General features: G+C 39.5%; 1 protein-coding gene across 1 annotated transcript; it reads right to left on the reverse strand.

Annotated features, from left to right (window-relative positions):
- Nucleotides 1-546: 546 nt before the first annotated feature.
- Nucleotides 547-17270, reverse strand: PEX2 (peroxisomal biogenesis factor 2). Its single transcript, XM_032421575.1, has 3 exons — nucleotides 17067-17270; nucleotides 14693-14723; nucleotides 547-1794 (listed from the first exon to the last, which is right to left on the reverse strand). Exon 3 carries the CDS (start codon nucleotides 1775-1777, stop codon nucleotides 860-862), a length of 918 nt encoding a protein of 305 aa, XP_032277466.1. The 5' UTR covers nucleotides 1778-1794; nucleotides 14693-14723; nucleotides 17067-17270; the 3' UTR covers nucleotides 547-859.
- Nucleotides 17271-19946: the final 2676 nt, after the last annotated feature.

Genomic DNA, 19946 nt, shown 5'->3' on the forward strand with positions numbered 1-19946 from the left:
GTACTTTTCTGTCCTGGTTCACAAATGTGTAATCCCAGGCAGACCAAAGACAATGAGGTCCTGGACTTAGCCGGAACTATTACGCAAGAAGCTCTCATTCCCAGGGGATCAGAAAGCTGGCAGAACATCAGTCTGGAGCTCCTGGTGGCCATCATTCTGCCCGAGAATGAAGCCAACAGAACCCCTCAAAAATAGGTTTTAGAGAAAAGCTTAAAATTACAACTGGGGCACTAGATCTTAAGGCTCAAAACAATAGGGTCTTATCATTGTCAGATTATGATGTTATAACGCCATCTCTGAAAATAAATACAAACTTATCCCAGAGTCTCTGAAATCATTTTAGAATCTAACCTCTTTTTAGGAAGTAGCAAAACGAAAGAGCATTTTTAGTAGTCTGACAAAAACTGTCCATTAGGGCGCCTGGGTGGCTCAGTTGGTTAGACGACTGCCTTCGGCTCAGGTCATGATCCTGGAGTCCCTGGATCGAGTCCCGCATCGGGCTCCCTGCTCGGTGGGGAGTCTGCTTCTCCCTCTGACCCTCCCCCCTCTCATGTGCTCTCTCTCTCATTCTCTCTCTCTCAAATAAAAAAAAAAAAAAACAAAAAAAAAAACTGTCCATTATTCTCGACATTAAAAATTGAATGCAATGATTTAAAGTAACACGTTACTGTTTACCTAATATGTTCAGAATCATGTGGTTTCTAGTGATTAGAATTTCATCATACTTGGCAAGGAACAGAAGACAGTGGCTGGAGAAGCACATTCCCTCATAAAAGACACCTAAACACTATGCTTAGGATGACTAATATTAAGGATTTGAACAAGTAACAGTTTTCCTCAAAGGAAACAATCTTAGTTTTTAAAGAGCATTGACTTCTGACACCTCGATTCCTGATTTCAGTGGCTGCACACCGTGTACCTCTGCGCCACACTTAGGACAGGTAAAGTACGTGTCAAATAAGAAACTACTCTTCACGCAGTAGTAACAGAAGATATGCTCACATCCTATGGTGTGAGGCATGGTGGGCCACTCTCCACACAGAGAACACTGTTTGCCGCTGGTGGCTAATGTACCGTCACTATTAGCAGCACCAGTAAGAGGAATACACCATGAAGACAACTTAGCTTTCAACTTCTGGATATCAATAAGTGGTAAGAGAAAAATCAGGAACTCAGCAAAACCATGCCAGAGAAGTTCCCTATTCATATACTCAAAGCCAACCTCACGTATGTTTTGGGGCTTGCAAAACACAGAACGGATGCCCAGGAGACGTTCTGTCAAAGTTGCAAACTTGCCCCTCTGAAGGAAAATCAGGAAATTAATCAGCCCACCTAATTTCAAAAGTCCAACTATGACATTCACACACTGCCTGGCTTTCCCAAATGATGCCAAATGACGGTTTCGAAACAGGTCATAGCAGCGCTCTTCCAGCCATGTGCCGCCAATCGTACACACAGCATACCACAGCTTCTGATTCTTACTTGGCGGCTGGTACCTCAGCTTTGGGGAAAAATCATTTTTGTACTGAATATTCAAAACGGACTGTCCCACGGTGGCATTTTTAGAGTAGACGGTGAATCGCCACAAGAAAAGCCACAAGAACGCTTTCACCTCTGGTTCAAAGTGGGCTAACAGCCCTGGCTTAAATCCATGAAAGCACTGAGAAAACTGGGACCAAACTAGCTGCTCCAGGGCCTTGTTCAGTTCGAGTGCATCCAACTGACTTATTCTTAGCACTCTGTTTGTCCTTTTCGTGTTCTCTTCTCTGGAAGCCATGTCTTCTTTGAAGGTCTCTAGGGGTAAAGTACAATTAGGGAACATCAAACATTTGCAAGCTTGTACCATCTCCTCAACTTATACATCTAAAATTGTGATGCACAAATGACCAGGGCCCACTGAAGATGGAGCTGGCGGTAGGTGTCAAACAGCAGTGAACAATCAATCACCTCTTACATGGAACCTTCTCTTTTTCCCTTCCCTCCTCCCTCACTCCCTTCTTTTCTTTGCTATTCTTTTTCTTTTTTTTTTTTCTTTTTTGGACCCTCCTCATCAAAGGAATAACAGGTTGTAGCAAGTTGCATCCTTTTTCCACAAATTACATCCAAGTAATCCTCCTCGGTCAATTAGCAGGGAGATCATAAAATCCTGATACTAACAGTGATGAAGCTAAATAACAACATGACTAATGGAGAAATACATGAACTTAATAAATACAGTGAACTCTATGGAACATTCCAACGGATATAAGTCAAGACCTCAGGTTAATTGCCAGCACTTCTACTGACTCCAAAGGTATATATTTTTTAACAAGTCATTTAATCTTTCTGAAATATGTTTTATATCCATAAAGTTAGGAGAAAAAATTAAATGAACAGTGTTTATTACGCTATCACACTATGGCAGAAAATAAATACTAGCACAAAACAACATGAATGCAGAAATGCTGTTATTCAGACATTAAGAAGATACACATCATACAGTTTTCTAAGAAAACTATGATGTAAAAATATATACTAAGACCATTTCATAAAAAAAAATAAGGAATCACAGAGGTGCTAAGGAGACAAAAATCTTTTAAAATGAAATAGAAAAAACTGATTAGTGGTTAGCTAGTTATATCTGACTCATTCAAAACACACTTATTAAATGCCTATTATGTACAAGCCACAGTGATTAAAACACTCAGTGGCTGCTATCGTCAAGGAGTGTACAAACCAGTTTAGATATTTTACTTATTATTAAAAAACTGGTAAATCCAAACTATGACAAGAAATCTGTTTAAATTTAATTTCTAAAATGGGCCCCGAACACATGGAGCTTGATCTTGATCATGCATGATTTCCAGACCTTCAAAAGGCCTAGTGCACTAATAGAACACTAAGTTACAGAGGGAGGCAGGTGTCCCACTGAAGTTCACTGTCACTGACAGCGTGGCAGTTGTGATCTTGGACAAGTCACTTCACCTAGTTCTACTTTATTTTTTTCACTTACAAAACTGAAGGCCAGAGATAAAATGACCTCTAGGGTCCTTTCAAATTCTATTTATGATTTTTACTAAAAAGATATTAAATGTAATTTGTTAGAAGTTAAAGCACTGAAAGGTATACCCTAAAATAAAGTTGTACCTCTTGAAACTGGGAATGTCCTTGACAATTAAAGAGATTTTTGTTTTCTGACAATTAAAGAGATTTTGCAGAGGGATGTTTTTATTTTTTTATTTTTTTATTTATTTTTTTTTTTTTTAAAGATTTTATTTATTTATTTGAGAGAGAGAGAATGAGAGAGAGCACATGAGAGGGGTTAGGGTCAGAGGGAGAAGCAGACTCCCTGCCGAGCAGGGAGCCCGATGTGGGACTCGATCCAGGGACTCCAGGATCATGACCTGAGCCGAAGGCAGTCGCTTAACCAACTGAGCCACCCAGGCGCCCGCAGAGGGATGTTTTTAAATTACACATGGATCCTAGATGACTCAGTGGCAGAAGACTACATGCTTAACAAGTTCAAGTATAGGAAACAAAAGTGCCTACTGAATAATAGGTGTATACTACTGCTTTCCTCTCAATCTAGATATTTGACAGGAATGTTTCTCTCCCATAAACGTTATCTGCCTTCTGGGATGATCTCACCTTTTTCCCCTTCCTACAGCTCCCTCAAAATTTCACAGCTTAGAGCTATGGCAGGGGAGATTTTTGCGGCAAGTTCTGTGAAATCCTTGCCTCATACTAGCCAGGAGCTACAGGAAAAGAGGAAGGGGGTTAGAACCGAGTTCCCTTTCTTCTCTCTACAAATCTCATCAATCCCCAAGGTTCTGCTCTTTGCCCCAAATATTTTTCTAATCCATTCACTACTCTATCCCCTGCAGGCCTCTTCCTAAATTCAGCAGCTCTCATCTCTCTGCTGGATTACATCTAATTGGTCTATCCCACCTTTTGCCTTTTTCAGTGCATTTCCCACACTGCAGTTGTTCAAACACACAAGCCTCCCAAACTACCCCAGCTTGCTTTCTTTCCTAATCGGTTGACCTCTAGTCATAAGGTGCCCCCTTCTCTTGTTCCCTAGTGAACATTTATGGTCTGTTCCCTCCATCTGGAACAGTATGTTCCTGTTCTTTACTTGAAAAACTCAGTTTTCAGTTTTTAAGTCCTAAATTTTTAATAGTGGTTTAGGCATCACTTCCTCCTAACTCTCCAAACTTGGGTTGGCTGCCTCTTCTAGTTGTTCCCTTAGCACTCCATTCTTCCAACTTCTTGGCCCTTATGTACTGTACACGGACTACTTTTTAAATCGTCTATTTCCTCCACTAGAGGATAAACCCTGTTGCAAAGACTGAGTCTTGTTACGGTTGAATCTTAGCAACCAGCATAGCACCCAGTACATGTAATACTACACAGACTAGATGAATAGGATAAAGTCAGGGGTAGCTGAAGGATAGAAAACACAAATTCCTACCCAGTAGCCTTTAAAACTATTTCATATTATCATATCCGGACTATTGATTACTACCTATTTCAACACATTTGTTGTACACTGGCTGTTTACCAGTTACTGATACAATAGTAAACTGACACAGTCTCAACCCCTTGTGGAGACTACAATGTAGTGAGGTGAGGGTGGGTAAGAATGTGCTGTATAAAATAATAAACAGGCAATTACAATAAGGTGTTAGGAGTGATATGCAAGGGGAAATCCAGGGCATTATTTCTGACACTAGACCTCAGAAGTTCAGAGAAGGATTCAGAGAGAGCTAATATCTAGGCAGCTACCTGAAAGATTAGTAGTGTCAGCCTGGTAAAGGAAGGTAAAGGAAAGCTATTCCAAGCAGAGGGAGAGCAGGCGACAAGGACTGAAGGTGCAAGGACAAAGGGCTGGAAAGGAAGGTAGGAGACCAAGAGTAAAGGCCAAATTGAGGAGGCTGTATTTTATCAAGATGTTAATGGGGAGCCACTGGATAGTTTAAGAAAAGAACTAATCAAATCTGCATTTTAGACAGCTTGTTCTGGCCACATTCAGAATGGATTTGAAGCTGAAAAGACTCGAGGCAGAGAGACCAGTTAAGATGACTGTTACATGATTATTAAAGTGATCAATGAGAAAGTCCCGATGGTCTAAATTATAAGGGTATCAGTAGGGATGGAGAAAAATAGGTGTCTTTAAAGCTATGAGAAGTTAGAAGTGACACAATTTAATGAGAAATAAGCCAAGAATAACTGACTTGAGTAACTGAGTGGATGGTAGTCCAATTCTCTGAAATAGGAAACACATGCAGTGATACAGGTTTGAAGGAGAGATAATAACCACAGTAGTGTTAGAGATCTGAGGCTCCTATGAGACAGCTAGAGCTCAGTAGGCAGTTGTATGGAGATAGGAGAGAAAATCTGGGTGGAGATTTTGAGTGAGGGGTCCCTCTCGTACGACTAATCTACTTTAAATCTACTTGATTTACTTAAACACTAAGATCAGGAAGGCAGTGAACTAATTAAGCAAGAGCAGTAGATCCTGCCCACTTAAAACATGCTCAGCTTTCGGGGCGCCTGGGTGGCTCAGTTGGTTGGGCGACTGCCTTCGGCTCAGGTCATGATCCTGGAGTCCCGGGATCGAGTCCTGCATCAGGCTCCCTGCTTAGCAGGGAGCCTGCTTCTCCCTCTGACCCTCCCCCCTCTCATATACTCTCTCTCTCTCATTCTCGCTCTCTCAAATAAATAATTAAATCTTTAAAAAAAAATGCTCAGCTTTCTTTGTAATAATATAATCTTATTCTCATAGTTTTCCTGTTCCAGCTAGCATGGCTGTTCATTGGTTTTGTTCACTGGCATCACGTACATCTTTGGGCTTTCAATCTTTCTATGCTGCGGTCTTCACCATCAGTCCTGCAGTCTCACTGTTCTTCTCAGCTAGTGGTTTTCAAACTTGAGCATTTATCATGATCACCTGGATTTCTTACGTTGCAGTATTTCAATTCCAGAGTTTCTGAATCAGTAAGCCTGGAATGGGAGCCAAGAATTTGCATTTCTAACAAGCTTCCCGGTGATGTTGAGAATGAATGGGCTAGTCCACTTCAAAGCGAACTTCGTAATTTTTCTGGCATATCTACCATCCATATAGCTCCATGCTGTCTGCCAGCCCTCCCACTCATTTCTATTTAGTTCTCATCCCTGTACCCACAGTGGCTGTTACAAATCTTGCACTGACTCTGGCTCTCCCTTTCTTCGGTTAAGTGGACCTTGTGAGATTAGAGACTACTCATGAATTCCATAAACTCTATGGACATCAATACATCCTGGCCCTGCTGGGTGCTTGGGATGCAAAGATAAACAAAACATCCTGGTTCTCACTTAAGGACCCTAACCAAGGTCTAGTAAGGGAAGCAGGCAAGTAAATGGACAACTAGGGTAGTAACAGAGGTATATGGCATCGCAGGTTCTCAAAGGCAATATACAACATTTTGAAACTATCTCAAGAGAAAAAGAATTCCAAAATCCATTTTTCTCACTTTTTCTGCAGTTTACACATTTTCTCTAACTTATATGCATTATGTAATTGAGGGAAACAAATAGAACATTTTTTTTTAAACCCCAGAAGCAAATTAAAATCCACAAAATTATTTGCCTACATTTACCAAATCATCTCTTTCTTACCTCATTATTACCTCTGGGATAAAGTACAAACTTCTCAGATGCAACCTAGCCCAATTCTGTCTCTATCTCTGCAAGCAAACAAGCCACTACTCTCTAGTGGAGTCCTTAATTCCATGCCTCAGTCCTGACTCTGTGCCTCTTCTCACGTACCTAAAATACTCACCTTTCCTGCCAACTCTTCCCACTGCCCACAACTCTCTGCCCTTCACATTCCAACTCTATTTCAACATTCTCTGTGAAACCTTCCTAACTATCTCCAACTCCTATTATCCCCACCTTTAACTCTGACAGCAACTGTCTGTGCCACTCACTGTGTCACTCACTTGAGCCCTCACCCAACTGTCCTGTGATTTCACTCATGTCAGTACATCTTCTTTCCATAGTTTATCTGTAAACTACTTAAGGGAAAGTGCCTTATCTTATACTTATTTCTCAAAGCACCTGCCACCTAAAAAGAGACTGATTTCTAGCTCAGTTTTCCTCATGCAAAATTCTACAGTCATTCATGGTATGTGGAAATATTAACATGTGACCCCTCTACTACCATAGTGTCTACAACTCTCTATCTTCCCCAGATTTCATATTCTGTGGTCAGCAAGATAAGGGAAGACCTCTTATTGTCAAATTACCCTTGAAAGGCTCTGACCATATTGGACACGGATAGAAGTCTAACACTACCAGTTCCCTCCTCTTACCTCTCTCACATCCCCAAAATTGGACTGGATTGCTATTTCAATTGAGTATCAGATAAAATACATGGCTTGTGTTAGAGGACCAGTTATGCCAATTCATGTATCTTTATTTTTTTTTAAAGATTTTATTTATTTATTTGACAGAGAGAGACACAGCAAGAGAGGGAACACAAGCGGGGGAGTGGGAGAGGGAGAAGCAGGCTTCCCGCCGAGCAGGGAGCCCGATGCGGGGCTCGATCCCAGGACCCCGGGATCATGACCTGAGCCGAAGACAGACACTTAACAACTGAGCCACCCAGATGCCCCACCAATTCATGTATCTTTAAATACTAGAGTCATAATCAGTTCTGCATTGTGGCTGATGGACATGTTATTAATTATAGACTATACCACAAAGATGGGCTCATAGTAGTTGCTCAGTAAATGTTTGTTGAATCTATGTGCAATAGAATGGGTAGTTTGGTAGTTAATTGGTATACTGACTGAATACTATATGAGAACATCTAGATGAACTGGATGGTGAGTGAAGCCTTCTCCTCCTCAGGTTCCTTACTTGTATTTAGTGAAAAACTGGTCTGAGCGAGTGCTTTCTCAGAAGAATCAGCCATTTCAAATACTTCATTTCTGGAGGAATCATACTTAACATTTAGCAAAGATAGGAATTTTTAATGGCTGCCAGAAAAGGAGACTTAACACACTCTAACCAATCCAATATTTAACAATCCTTATTATCGAAAAATTCTTTATCCCTTCTGTTACAGTTTAACATTTTTTTTCTTTCCTCTTTTTCTCCCCAGGCCTGGCCTCAGTGTAGATTAAGAACAGCTGGGCTCGATCTCCCCCCCCCCGCCCCCCGCCACGGTAAGACTCTTTAATGGACCAAAAGACTATCATTAAACTGTTCTTTAGCCTTTGCCTTTCCAGATGAATGATTTCTCTATTTTTTTGTTTCAGGTTTTATTTTCCAACATTTTAGTCATTTTTGTAACTTCTTTTAGTTGTAAACATAGAACAGACACTGTCCATTACACACCATAGTTAAAGTGGAATATTCCTCCTTTGCTTTACATTCCTATTTAGGCAACTGTGACAGAGTAGAAAAAAAGCATATTTAAAATCAATCAGACCTGAGCTCAAGTTCCAGCTTTGTCACTTACTTGCTATGTGATCTTAGAAAAAGTCATTACCCTCATTCTTTTTTGCTTTTTAATTTTAGGGAGGGGGGTGGAGGGGGGGAGAGAGAGAGAACACGAGGGGCAGAGGGAGAGAGAATCTCAAGCAGACTCCATGCTGAGTGTGGAGCCCAACACGGGGCCTGATGGTGGGGCTTGATCTCACGACCTTGAGATCATGACCTGAGCCGAAACCAAGAGTCTGATACTTAACCAACTGCGCCACCCAGGCACCCCTTCCCTCAGATTCTTCAAAAAGTTGGAAAGAACAGCTACCACACAAACAAAGTTGTTGAGATTAAACCAGATAGTGTTATGAAAGTGGTCTGGAAACTGGAAAGTATTATTATTACTATATTATTGCTGCTTTGGCGAGGGATGGGCGTAAGAAGAAAAAGACTCCAAGTTGGTTTTGGCAAATTTATTTCAAAAGACTGAAATTTTCATTATTACTTATATTAATGCCTCAATCAATCTGCTGTGAAAGAACTTTTTTCCCAGGAAATACTAACTACAAAATTAAAATATAATTGTGGCAGTTAAATAGTGAACAACATGTCACTATTATGTGTGAGCATGTAGGGGGACTAGGTGGAAGGGGCAGAGACAGGGTTCAGTGGAACACATCACACTCCTGTATCTTATCTAAAAGGAGATTATGGAGGGTGAATTCTGAGAGCATGGAGATGGGTTCCAGCATAACCTGCTCCCTTGGTTATTTAACCCTCATCGATATGGTAATGCCTATTATCTGGAAGGAAAGAAACTTCAGGAATGCACACTGATAATATCTGACTCTAGGGTGCTTTGCTGAACGGGGCATGGTACAAGCAGTCCAGACAGGCATCCAATTGTGGTTCATCACTAACATGGGACACTCCATTCTTCTTCCTTTCCTTTTTCCTCTTTCAGGCAGATACATTTATTCTAGAATATTGGCTTTAGAGATGGGAGGGCCCAGGAGTAGAAGAAACTGATAAAATAGAAATAACTAGAAGTTCAATCAACGTGATCATGGAATCCTTTTCCCTCCACTGCTGTACAATACTTGCCCATAATAGGTGTAAAGCACAGAAAAATATCATAAATGCCTTCAAGTCACAAAGTTATTTTCAATATAATGTAAGGAGTGTGTTTTAGTGAATCCTAATTCTCTGACAAATGGCTCAATTTAACTAATATTTTTTGAGCGCTTATCAAATGCCAGGCAATCTCCTAGGTACCAGGGATTCAAGCCAAAAATTTAACTCTCAGTTCACTTCCTTTTATTCAAGCATTTTTAAAGAAATAGGATGTTACTGTAATCAGGACTAGCCATTGATCTCTGAAGCAAAGAATGAATCTTGAAATATGAAGACACCATGAAGGATCACAAAACTTCCCAGGCAGAAAAGAAAAAAATGGCATTCAAGACACAAGAACAGGTTGTGCAAACCCCAGATACGTGCAAGCCATGAAACCTGGCCATGGTTTATCTGGGAGATACTGGGATGGGTTCCAAAAGGAGCTGCCTCCTTGGTGATTTAATTCTCATTCACTGTGGCTGTGCCTGTTACCTGGAAGCAAAGACCCAAGTCACCTGCCACGACTGAGCAAAACAGGCCGGCAGGAGAGGCTGCTGAAGAGTTAACCCACTGCCAAAAGCCCACTGTAGGGAAACCAGAATGATTTCATAGGCATGAATAATCACTGAAGAGAAGAGACATAATGAGATATATTTTTAAAAGGTGAGTCTGATAGCAGAGTTCCATAAGCTCAATAAGAAAACGAAGGCTGCAGCTCCCAGAGACCAGTTAGAGGATTCCTGCAACAATGCAAGGCCCTTAACGAAGGTGCTAATAACTTCCTGAAAAAGTTAAAGTAATGACCTGCCTCATTAAGAACTAATCAAAATAAAAAAGATTATGGCGTCTTGACATTTTTTAATCGACAATCCCCAATGCTTTTTTTGTAAACCCTTCTTTCCTGATGCTGTTACAGTGACTGCCATCCACACCCAACTATTAGCCAGTCTATTTCTACTTACCTTCAGGAATTTAGTTTAAGTAAGGTTTAGCGATCCCCATATTATTGGTTCTTATAGATTAGTATCTAGTTTCACAAAAGTAGGCTCCAACTTGAATAGTTAAAAAAAAAAATACAAACTAATCTTTTTCTTTAAAGCTGGGATTGTTCAGAATTGAAACGAACACCATCAGATTTAATTCAAATTGATTTTTCCAGAATGTCAAAAACAGGCAATACCTTTTCCTATTCTGCCATGAAATCTCATTCTTTTAATACACAGTTCTATAACCCTTTCCCTTCCCAATCCCCATTTCCCAAACTGTACTAATTTAAGATTCTAAAGGGCCAATGCAGGGGGAAACATTTATGGTCCCAAGCAAAGAGACTCATAAAAATAATTAATTAAAAGTGTAATTGGCACTACACAATATGTGTTTAGTGAAGGATACTACTACGTTAAGGATATGGGAAAAAGATGCTCAAGGCAAATTATCGCATCTATAGGGTTAGTGTGATTAACCTGTCACATAAATATGTTTAAGACAAAATGATCTAGCACTAAAAACTATTAAAAAGGTCTCCTGCTGACATTTTATCACTAGACAACTCATACTGCTTTTCTTTCACAGGAAAAAAAAAAGACAACTGAAATTCGTTTACTAAGAGCAGCGATATATAAACCTATCCTTAAATAACTCATCCTTTCTTTTTATGCTTTTCATTCCCCCAAATAAAACTTTGTCATCTATATCACATTCCAAAACCAAACAAACGACTGTATCTCACTAAAGAAGGAAGAATTTTCAGAATGTATTTCAGAGCTTTTACTGAGTATAGTACAAATTATGAATGAATATATTTTATTTAAAACATGTTATTGACAGAAATCTATCAATAATAATGTGAGTATTGTCAAGGGCCTGTCAATATTAATGTAATTATGATTAAGGGGATAACATGGATTTTTAGCTATAATACCAAGTAACATCTCCTACATTGCTGCTATCAATATACACATTATTATTGACCTGTTCCGAGACTCTCAGTACTAGATGTATTACCATTAGGCATATTTGTCAATGCATGCTGCCTACAAAAACTCTACATTTAAATTTACAGTCCTGTAAACTTTGTCAGCAGAAACATGTGATTCCCAAGTATTCTCTAAGGTATCAAACCCACGTATGCACCCACTGGCAGGCTATCCTTTCTCAGATCCACAATAATCAACTAATTTTTAGTATGACAATGTTGCTGCCACACTATCCTGAGGGTTCAAGTAATCAAATGGATGAGACAATATATTAATTTTTTCCTTTTAGGTTTGAAAAACATTTAAACTAATGTTTCATATTATCAGGTTATGTGAATCAAGTTCTATAATGGAGATCTTAAGCTTTGAACCTATACCCTACTATTTTATTTCCTTTGTGTAGTCAGATAGATTTACTGTCCATTGTATTGAAATCAATACTAATAAATGGGACATGCATCAAAGAGGGATTTAACAGGACACCGATTCCCAGAACACATTTCAAACATGAGCAAAAGAGAAAAAGCTATGACTGAGACTCATTAAGACACTGTGACCTCTGGCACTGTGAATAGGCCTAGAAATCAACAACTAGAAGTTCAAATCCCACTTCTGCCACAGGCTTGCTAAATGACTTGTCACTACTCCTTTGTCCTACTCTTTCATCAAATATAAACCAAGTTTCAATAGTTTATAGATATCTAATATTATAAATCCCAATTGTACTCTTTTGGATACAGACAAGACATGTGTAATTTTAAACTTCTGTTGTGGATGCTAGACTTCTAAATTACTCTTAACTTAAATGTAATCTTCATCAAAATCCAAATAGGATTTTTCTTTTTGGGACTGGCAGTGAGTACACAACAAAATGTTTCTAGGATAAACTTCAAAATCGCATAAATTGCTCAAAAAGATGAGCAACAATAAGTAACTTGCCCTAGCAGATATATAGATACATTTTTTTAATTTGGAGAGAAAAGGGAACTCAAATCAAATACTATAATCATCAAGATTATAATTAGTCTTATATAATTGAGTATTTCCTATTTCATTTACTTATTTAACATACTTATTCAAGTATCTAAAACTAACACCAACCAACGTTTCCCTCTGGTTTTTTAAACCTTAAAACAGAATCTCCGATACCTTGGTCTAGCTTTACAAATACATTTTTAAGAGAAAAGCATGCTACTCATAATCTTTTCTTTCAGAAAGTTGATACTTCTGAGTCTTTAAGAGAGAAAGCATGTTGTGAAAATAAAGAGCAGATGTCTGAGTGAATATAGGGAAAGAGAGTTAAACTGGTACTGATTAGTTCTGTATCTTAGACCAGGTTCACCAACAGGCTGTGTGACTCTGGACAAGTCATTTTATCACACTATACTCTCTAGCAGTTAAAATATATAAATTTCAAAAAATCAACTGTGAAAAGTCTACCTATTTAGAATCCTTATAAGAACTATTTTAGGAATCCTTGGAAGAGGAAGAAAAAAATAAAAGAACTGCCATTTCCAACTGCAGAAATGATAATGTTGAGTGTCAAAAAGGCTAGAGAAAAGTGGAGAAATCAGAAGAGAACATGTGAGACGGAGACACAATCATAGAAAAAAAAATAGCAAAGCATCTGGAAGACAATACCCACCAGCTTATGAGTTTACAACTGTAGTAAATATATACCACTTACCAGTTATCAAGTGCTAACAAGGGACTATCACAGCTAAGTATCCTTTGCAAAATTAAATATTAAATCATTTAATCCTTACTGATATTATGAAAGAGGTTCTTTTATCATTTATTTTAAAACAAGGAAACTGAAGCACAGAGAGATTAGCTGACTTGTGTAAAATCACACAACTATTTTAGTGTATGCGCTGCCGAGTGGCAGAGCCATGCTCCAAACTAGTGTCCTGGACTGACAAGGTGGTGATGGGCCTAAAAGATGAACATAAACACTTTAGGAGGATACCACAGGACATGCAAATGGGGCTATTTTAAAAGGCTAAACACTAAGAGATTAAGAGTATAGGCATGAACTTACAGCAAAAATTACAATCCAAGGATGAACAAACAAGAGCCACCTGAAACACATGAAGCAACTAGATCTTTTAAGTACTCTATAAATTTAGAAAAGGGCTCTAGAACCTAAGAAGAGAATTTTAAATGACTTGCAAATTATTGGCACACGTTTAATTGCATATTTTATGGCATTCAAGACAACATGGAAGGACACCTAGGTAGCTCAGTTGGTTAAGCCTCTGCCTTCGGCTCAGGTCATGATCCCAGGACCCTGAGACCCGAGTCCCGCATCGGGTTCCTTGCTCAGCGGGGAGCCTGCTTCTCCCTCTGCCTCTGCTGCTCCCCCTGCTTGAGTGCGTGCGCTCTCTCTCTCTCTGACAAATAAATAAATCTTAAAAAAAAAAAAAGAAACAACATGGAAATATCCACAAAGGAACAGAGGTATTACCAATGGGAAAGAAATACCATGTGACACATTATTATCTGTGAGGCATTATGTTTTCTTCACACTCTTTATCTCACTTAATCCTCATAACACAGTAAAAACTATCATGTCCATTTTAGAAGACAAAAGTTAGGCTTGAGAAGATTAACAACCTGTTTAAGGTCAGACGACAATCAGTAAATTTCTGGTAAACAGTAGAGAAATTGTTGAACACACAAAGGAAGTTAATAATTAGTATGGATATATGGTAAACCTGGAACAAATTCAATCCCGCAGAGCTCAAAACAAAAATTTTCCCCTCAAGATCATTCACAAGACCAGACTGCCAGTCAAGCTCCCAAGACTGTAAATGGGGAAAGAAAGTAAAGGAATGTGGTAAAGTTGCCCATGCTGCCTGGGATGCATCTTGTGTACATTCTCTCTCCCTGACTCTATACATGTGGTCAGAAAACCATTCAAAGAGACTGAATGTCCAATCTGAACAAAGGGAATATGTGGGTGAAGAGATGAGGCATGAACATTCATTTAACTGTTATGAACACATACTATATGCAAGACAGAGGCAATGCTAATTCATCTAACATTAGAAGGGAACGGTTATGCAGAATCAAAACAGAATTATTCTACAGCTTTTGTTTTTTTTTTGTCTTAATAGTAAGAAGACAACTTGGATGAAATTTTATCTCACCTTATTGACAGGCAGTTAAGGAGGGAGAGGCCTGAAAAAAAAAAAAGAAAACATATTAAATAGAATAACAAGCAATATAGAAAAGGGCATTTTGATTGTATAGATGGTAAAAGATTGAAAAGAAGTTGATTAACACTGCACAATGGGAAGGACAGAGGGTGCTAGACATCCTCTTCCCTGTTTCCACTTCCATGGAGAGAAATCACAGCGCTGGCATTTGCAGTGCCAGGATTACATGGGGCAAATGGAGCAGTACAGAGCTTTTCTCCAGAGGTTTCTTCCACATTCCAAAGGAACTGAAGAGGAACACGGAATGTTTAGAAACTGCTGTCATTTCACAGGAAGGAGGTAAAGGGGACATCCAATTTGCTTCGAGGTTGCCCAAGATAATCAAGGGAGGAAAAAAAGGAGCAAGTGATTCAGAGCAGAACTTTTGTCCAGAAAGAAAGATTGTGCATATGGCATACATTTCCCTTGTGCTATAGGAACCTGAGCACAGTGAAGTGCAAGAGAGAAGGAAAATTTAAAATTACCTGATGCTGTGAGGAAAACATGGGGCTAAGACTTAAAATGCAAATTTACTAGTAATGTGATGTTGGGAAAGACTGTTAATGTCTTTAAGATCCAGTTACAGAGTATGTAAAATGGAAAATATCTGCTCTTCCTATTGCAAAGATTATTATGATCTTCAAAAATAAGCAAAAATTTTATGGTTAAAATACCAGGGTAGGAGGAAGAGAGAAAAATAAAGAATTATGATTCTGATCACAAAGAATTAAATTTGAAGTTTGTATTTATTAAACAAATGAGACAATATAGACCTGTTTGTAGCTTTTAGTAATGAATTAATTACAAATGTATCTTTTACTATTAAAAAAAAACTACTAATCAAATGAATGCACACTGGATACAAATGAGTAATCTGAAACAGAATCATAATGCTAGATAAAACACAGATCTAGTCTAAGACATGAATTTAAATTTCTTAACAGAAACACTTTTTTTCAAACAGAACACATACAATAGCTGCTCTTGTAAAACAGGGTTGAGTGTCTGCTTGCTTTGTCTCTCCCCTATGTGGCTCCAGGAAATTTCTATAGGAATTCTTCTTCAGAACATATTTAAAACCACAGATTGAATGCTACCCCTAATTTCTAAAAATGAAGAGAATAAGGCCACGAGGTAGGGCTGGTCAAAGGAAACCAGAGTCAGGACTAACACTCAATTCTCTTGACTTAGACTAGTATTCTCCTTACTATGTCCTGTTACTTCCATTTTCTTCTTTTTTTTTTTAAAGGAAAAAAAATAACTGTATAATAAATAACAACAAATACATATATGTACATGTTTTTTGTTTTTTACTTTTTAAATAATTCCACTATCTCTCTTTTTCCCAGTCCCCTTCTGACTCAAATCATTCAACTCTAATGTTTCTGGATAGAAGTAATTGATAATATGGGCAGATCAGAGGGAAGATAAAGTAAAAAAAAAAAAAAAAAGTCAGCCATCCCAAGTTTATTTTGTTCAGTTTTAACTAAAGATAACACATTAGGGGAAGATGTTTAGACTGCAAATTGTGGTGTGGATAAAATCTCAAACTCCCTGCAATTGCCTGTAATTGTTAAGTAAAAAATTCTCAAGGGGCATCACAGAATACCAGAACACGTTAGATGTGGCCGTTCAACAACTTGGTCTCCGGAAAAGCCCTTTCACTAAATGTGGTATTTTTGGAAAATGGACCCTAAAGAAATAAGAAACAATGACTTTTAATTTGAAGCACCAGAAGAAAAATGTCAATTATTCTCACACTCTCAGTTATCAGAAATCAATGTTAAATATAACAAACTCATCGCAAGCAATAACGTACGAATGTTCTCAACAGCTCTTCCTCCCGCAGAAAATTAAAACTGCGTCTAAGTTCACAGGCTTTCAAAAATGTTAGAAACTTAAGCATCCTCTATTTTTGTACCAAATATAACACTTTACACGAGCCATGCGATAGTAAGTAGTTTGGACACTGCATAATTTTTAAGGCATTCTTAAAAAGTAAATCTCACCACCGACAAGTGCGCGGAAAAGATTTTGAAGTGTTTTAGAAAGTCACCTCTCGTGGACGGCAAAGGAACTCAAGTCTAGCTGTGTTTGTCTTTTTTCTTTTAACGGTGCGATGCTAAGACTATTTTTAGGAGATCGGGCCTACTTCATTGCCTTTCCCAAATCAGACTCTGATTTGCTTCTTCCAGGAAAACAGGAAGCCAATAAACAGGGAAACTCAAGCTAAGGGCGACAGCGACAACGTCGTGAAACTCCATGCCCTCCCGGCTGTAAGCAAGACCTCAGGTTTGCACTCCGGCTCTCTCGGGCAGACACTGACCTTAGGAGTGTGCGAAACGCCCCCGTTCCACGTAACTTTCTCTGAGACATTCTCTGGGAAGCTTGGTTTCTCCCAGCAGAACCTGGATTACCCAGGCTTCCGGAACTAGCGGGCTTCCGGAGCGACGCAGGACCCGGAAGTGTCTGAGAAAAAAAGGGGAAATTAAACCAAGGAGAACTAAGCTTTCGAGCGTGGCGGAAGGCCCAGGACAGCCCAGCAAGAGAGAGCGCCGAAGAACCGAAGGGCCGAAGGGCCGAAGAGCCGAAGAGCCGAAGAGCCGAAGAAGACACCCGCGCGCGGTGATTGGTCGGCTGGCCAGTCTGAGGAAAACGTATCTGATTGGCAGGATAGTCGCGAACCCGTCAGCCCCGGGTCGGGGCCGCGCGTGAAGAGGCCTCGGTGTCAAGAGGCCGCGGGGAAGCCGGGGCTCTCTGAGGGCAGGATTTTCCCTGCCCTTGGACAACGCGGCGTGCGGCCAGACCAGCGCCGCCGAGTGGCAGCGGGGTGCCTCCGCAGCTCCCGGGCTCCTGGCTCGCCCTGGGTGGAGGGCTCACAGCGGGATGGCCTCTTGGCGAGGGAAGCCCTTGGGGGAGGGGTGGGCAGCTTCGGGGCAGGGGCGGTTTTGCTGCACGTGCGTGCCGAGGGTGGGTAGCTTGTTGACTTCTGCAGGCTTAGAAGGCGGGTCTTCTTAGAAGCTGCACGGCTTCGGCCCGGGAGGCCCTGCGGGTCGCCTCGACGCGCTCGCACCGTGGGGGAGTGAGCACCCGAGCGCAGCAGGGTCCGTCTGAATCACACAGGAACAATTAGAACCCGGACAGCCTGGTCGCCCAGCCCTGGGTAACTGAGTCTGAATTTCTAGGACTGGGGCCTGAGGGAAGGTGTTTTTTGAGAGTTCACCAGCAATCGTGTAGCAGCGTGAATTGTCACTGCCTACTGATTCTGTAGTATGGACCCCAGTGTCTTGGCCAGAGGGTTTGCTCTAAGCTTTGAAGAGAGGTAGGTAAACCTTCCTGCACATAGTAGGTCTTAGGAACGTTTTATTGCCTCACACCCTCTTCTCCCCAAGAGCACACAGTCCTACAACAGCTGTACCGTTAACATGTTCCAGAGCGTATTCTGTAGAAGCAGTATTACAAGACAGCTTTTACTTTTTGTAAAAATAATTTTCTTTGGAACAGAATTCATATTCTGTTCCACAGAATATGAAACATTATGGATAATAGAACATTTATTAATGAATTTTAATACTGCTCAAATTCATCTTTACATCAAAGGTGGACAATTTAACATACCTGCAGTTTTGTCGTCTCCCGTGCGTTAAGGAGATCTTGGAAAAAGCAGTCCCAAGAAGGATGATGTTGATGGTTTCCCGAATTAGTTAAAAGTCCTTCCCAGCTCATGAACCAACAGTACAGATGAGACAGAGTAGTAGCTACAAGTTAAGAGGGTGTGTAGTTCACTTGGCACAGGAGGGGAGATTTTTCTAGAGCTGCAGTTGGCTGATACCGTAGCTGCTGGCCACCTGCAGTGTGGGTGGGCCAAACAGGCCTGAGTAAAACGCACACTGGATTTCTACGGATATAGTATGGAAAAAAAAGAACGTAAACTAGTTCATTTTATACTGATGACATGTTGAAATGAGAATGTTTTTGAAAATTTAAAATTACGTATGTGGCTCCTGTTACACTTATGTTGAATGGTGCTGTTGTGGAGGGTAAGAAAATCTTTTTTGAAGAAGACCAAGGCTTTCATTTAGTAATTGTGAAGGAAGGCAGCCACGTTGTACTTTTCAGGTAGGCCAGCAGATATACTTGCTTCATTTAATTTTTATGGAAGTGGGAAAAAAGCACCCCAAAAAGAGTAATACAGAGGACATTTTCAGAAGGCAAGCTCTAATTCATGGAACCTTATGTATGTCACATGAACATCACAATAGCTGTTGATAATAATAAATGGACCAAGCTAGCAAGATATTTGACTTATGTTTAATGAATCTGATTAAGAATGTAAAACATGTAGAGCATTTAAGATTTTGGTTGAAAGTATTTAAAATAAGCTCCAACTTTTATCATTTAACCTCTTGATAGAGTATACCTCTTTATTTTTCCAGTGAGCTAGTAAGCTGAAATTTCAGGGAAGCTTTGCTTCCAATTTTCTATACTTAATTTAAAAATACATTTGTTTTTCATTCCTTTATTTAACAGAAGCTTGCTGGGGGCCAGGAGTATTGCTAAGCAGTGTTGCAAAGGTGAACACCCAGACATGGTCCTTATTGTCTTGGAGCTAATGAGTACCAATTCAGAGACAGTGAAAAAGTAGATAACCACAGCATGCTGTATTTGGCCTTTGAGTGTTTTACCTCTGTAAATGCAACATGTTAATTGTTTAAACCTAGAATATATAAGTTCCTGCTCAGCATGTTAATTAAGAGTCTTACTAGGACTTGGCTATGGGCTTAAAATATATTAGTAAAAAATCAAAGTATAATTAATTCATCCATTAATTATGAGAACTTAAGAAAAAAATTAGAGTATTTCTTTAAATATAAAGAAAAGATGAAAAGAATTATAATAACATCTTATTTATGATACTTTCTTCTAGCCTTTCAGCAACTTTTAGGTTCTAAGGAATTTAATAATAGAAATGTACAGGAGACATTGATTTATGCCCCTAACATAGTTTAAAATTGCTGACTTTAAAAAGTTAAATCCATTTTAGCATATTACATAGTTCTTAAATCAATATATTGGAGTCTTTTAGGAAAAAGTTAAACATAGATCTTATGTTAGTTTACTACCGTTGCTGTAACAAATTACCACAAAGTTAGCAGCTCAAAACAACACCAGTGTATTGTCACACAGTTCCGTAGTCAGAAGTCCA

Source organism: Phoca vitulina, unplaced genomic scaffold (genome assembly GCF_004348235.1).
Source record: "Phoca vitulina isolate PV1807 unplaced genomic scaffold, GSC_HSeal_1.0 scaffold25, whole genome shotgun sequence".
NCBI classification, from domain to species: domain Eukaryota; kingdom Metazoa; phylum Chordata; class Mammalia; order Carnivora; family Phocidae; genus Phoca; species Phoca vitulina.

Coding starts and splice junctions, on each gene's coding strand:
- PEX2 (XM_032421575.1), bottom strand. CDS start 1,777: ATGGCTTCCAGAGAAGAGAACACGAAAAGGACAAACAGAGTGCTAAGA.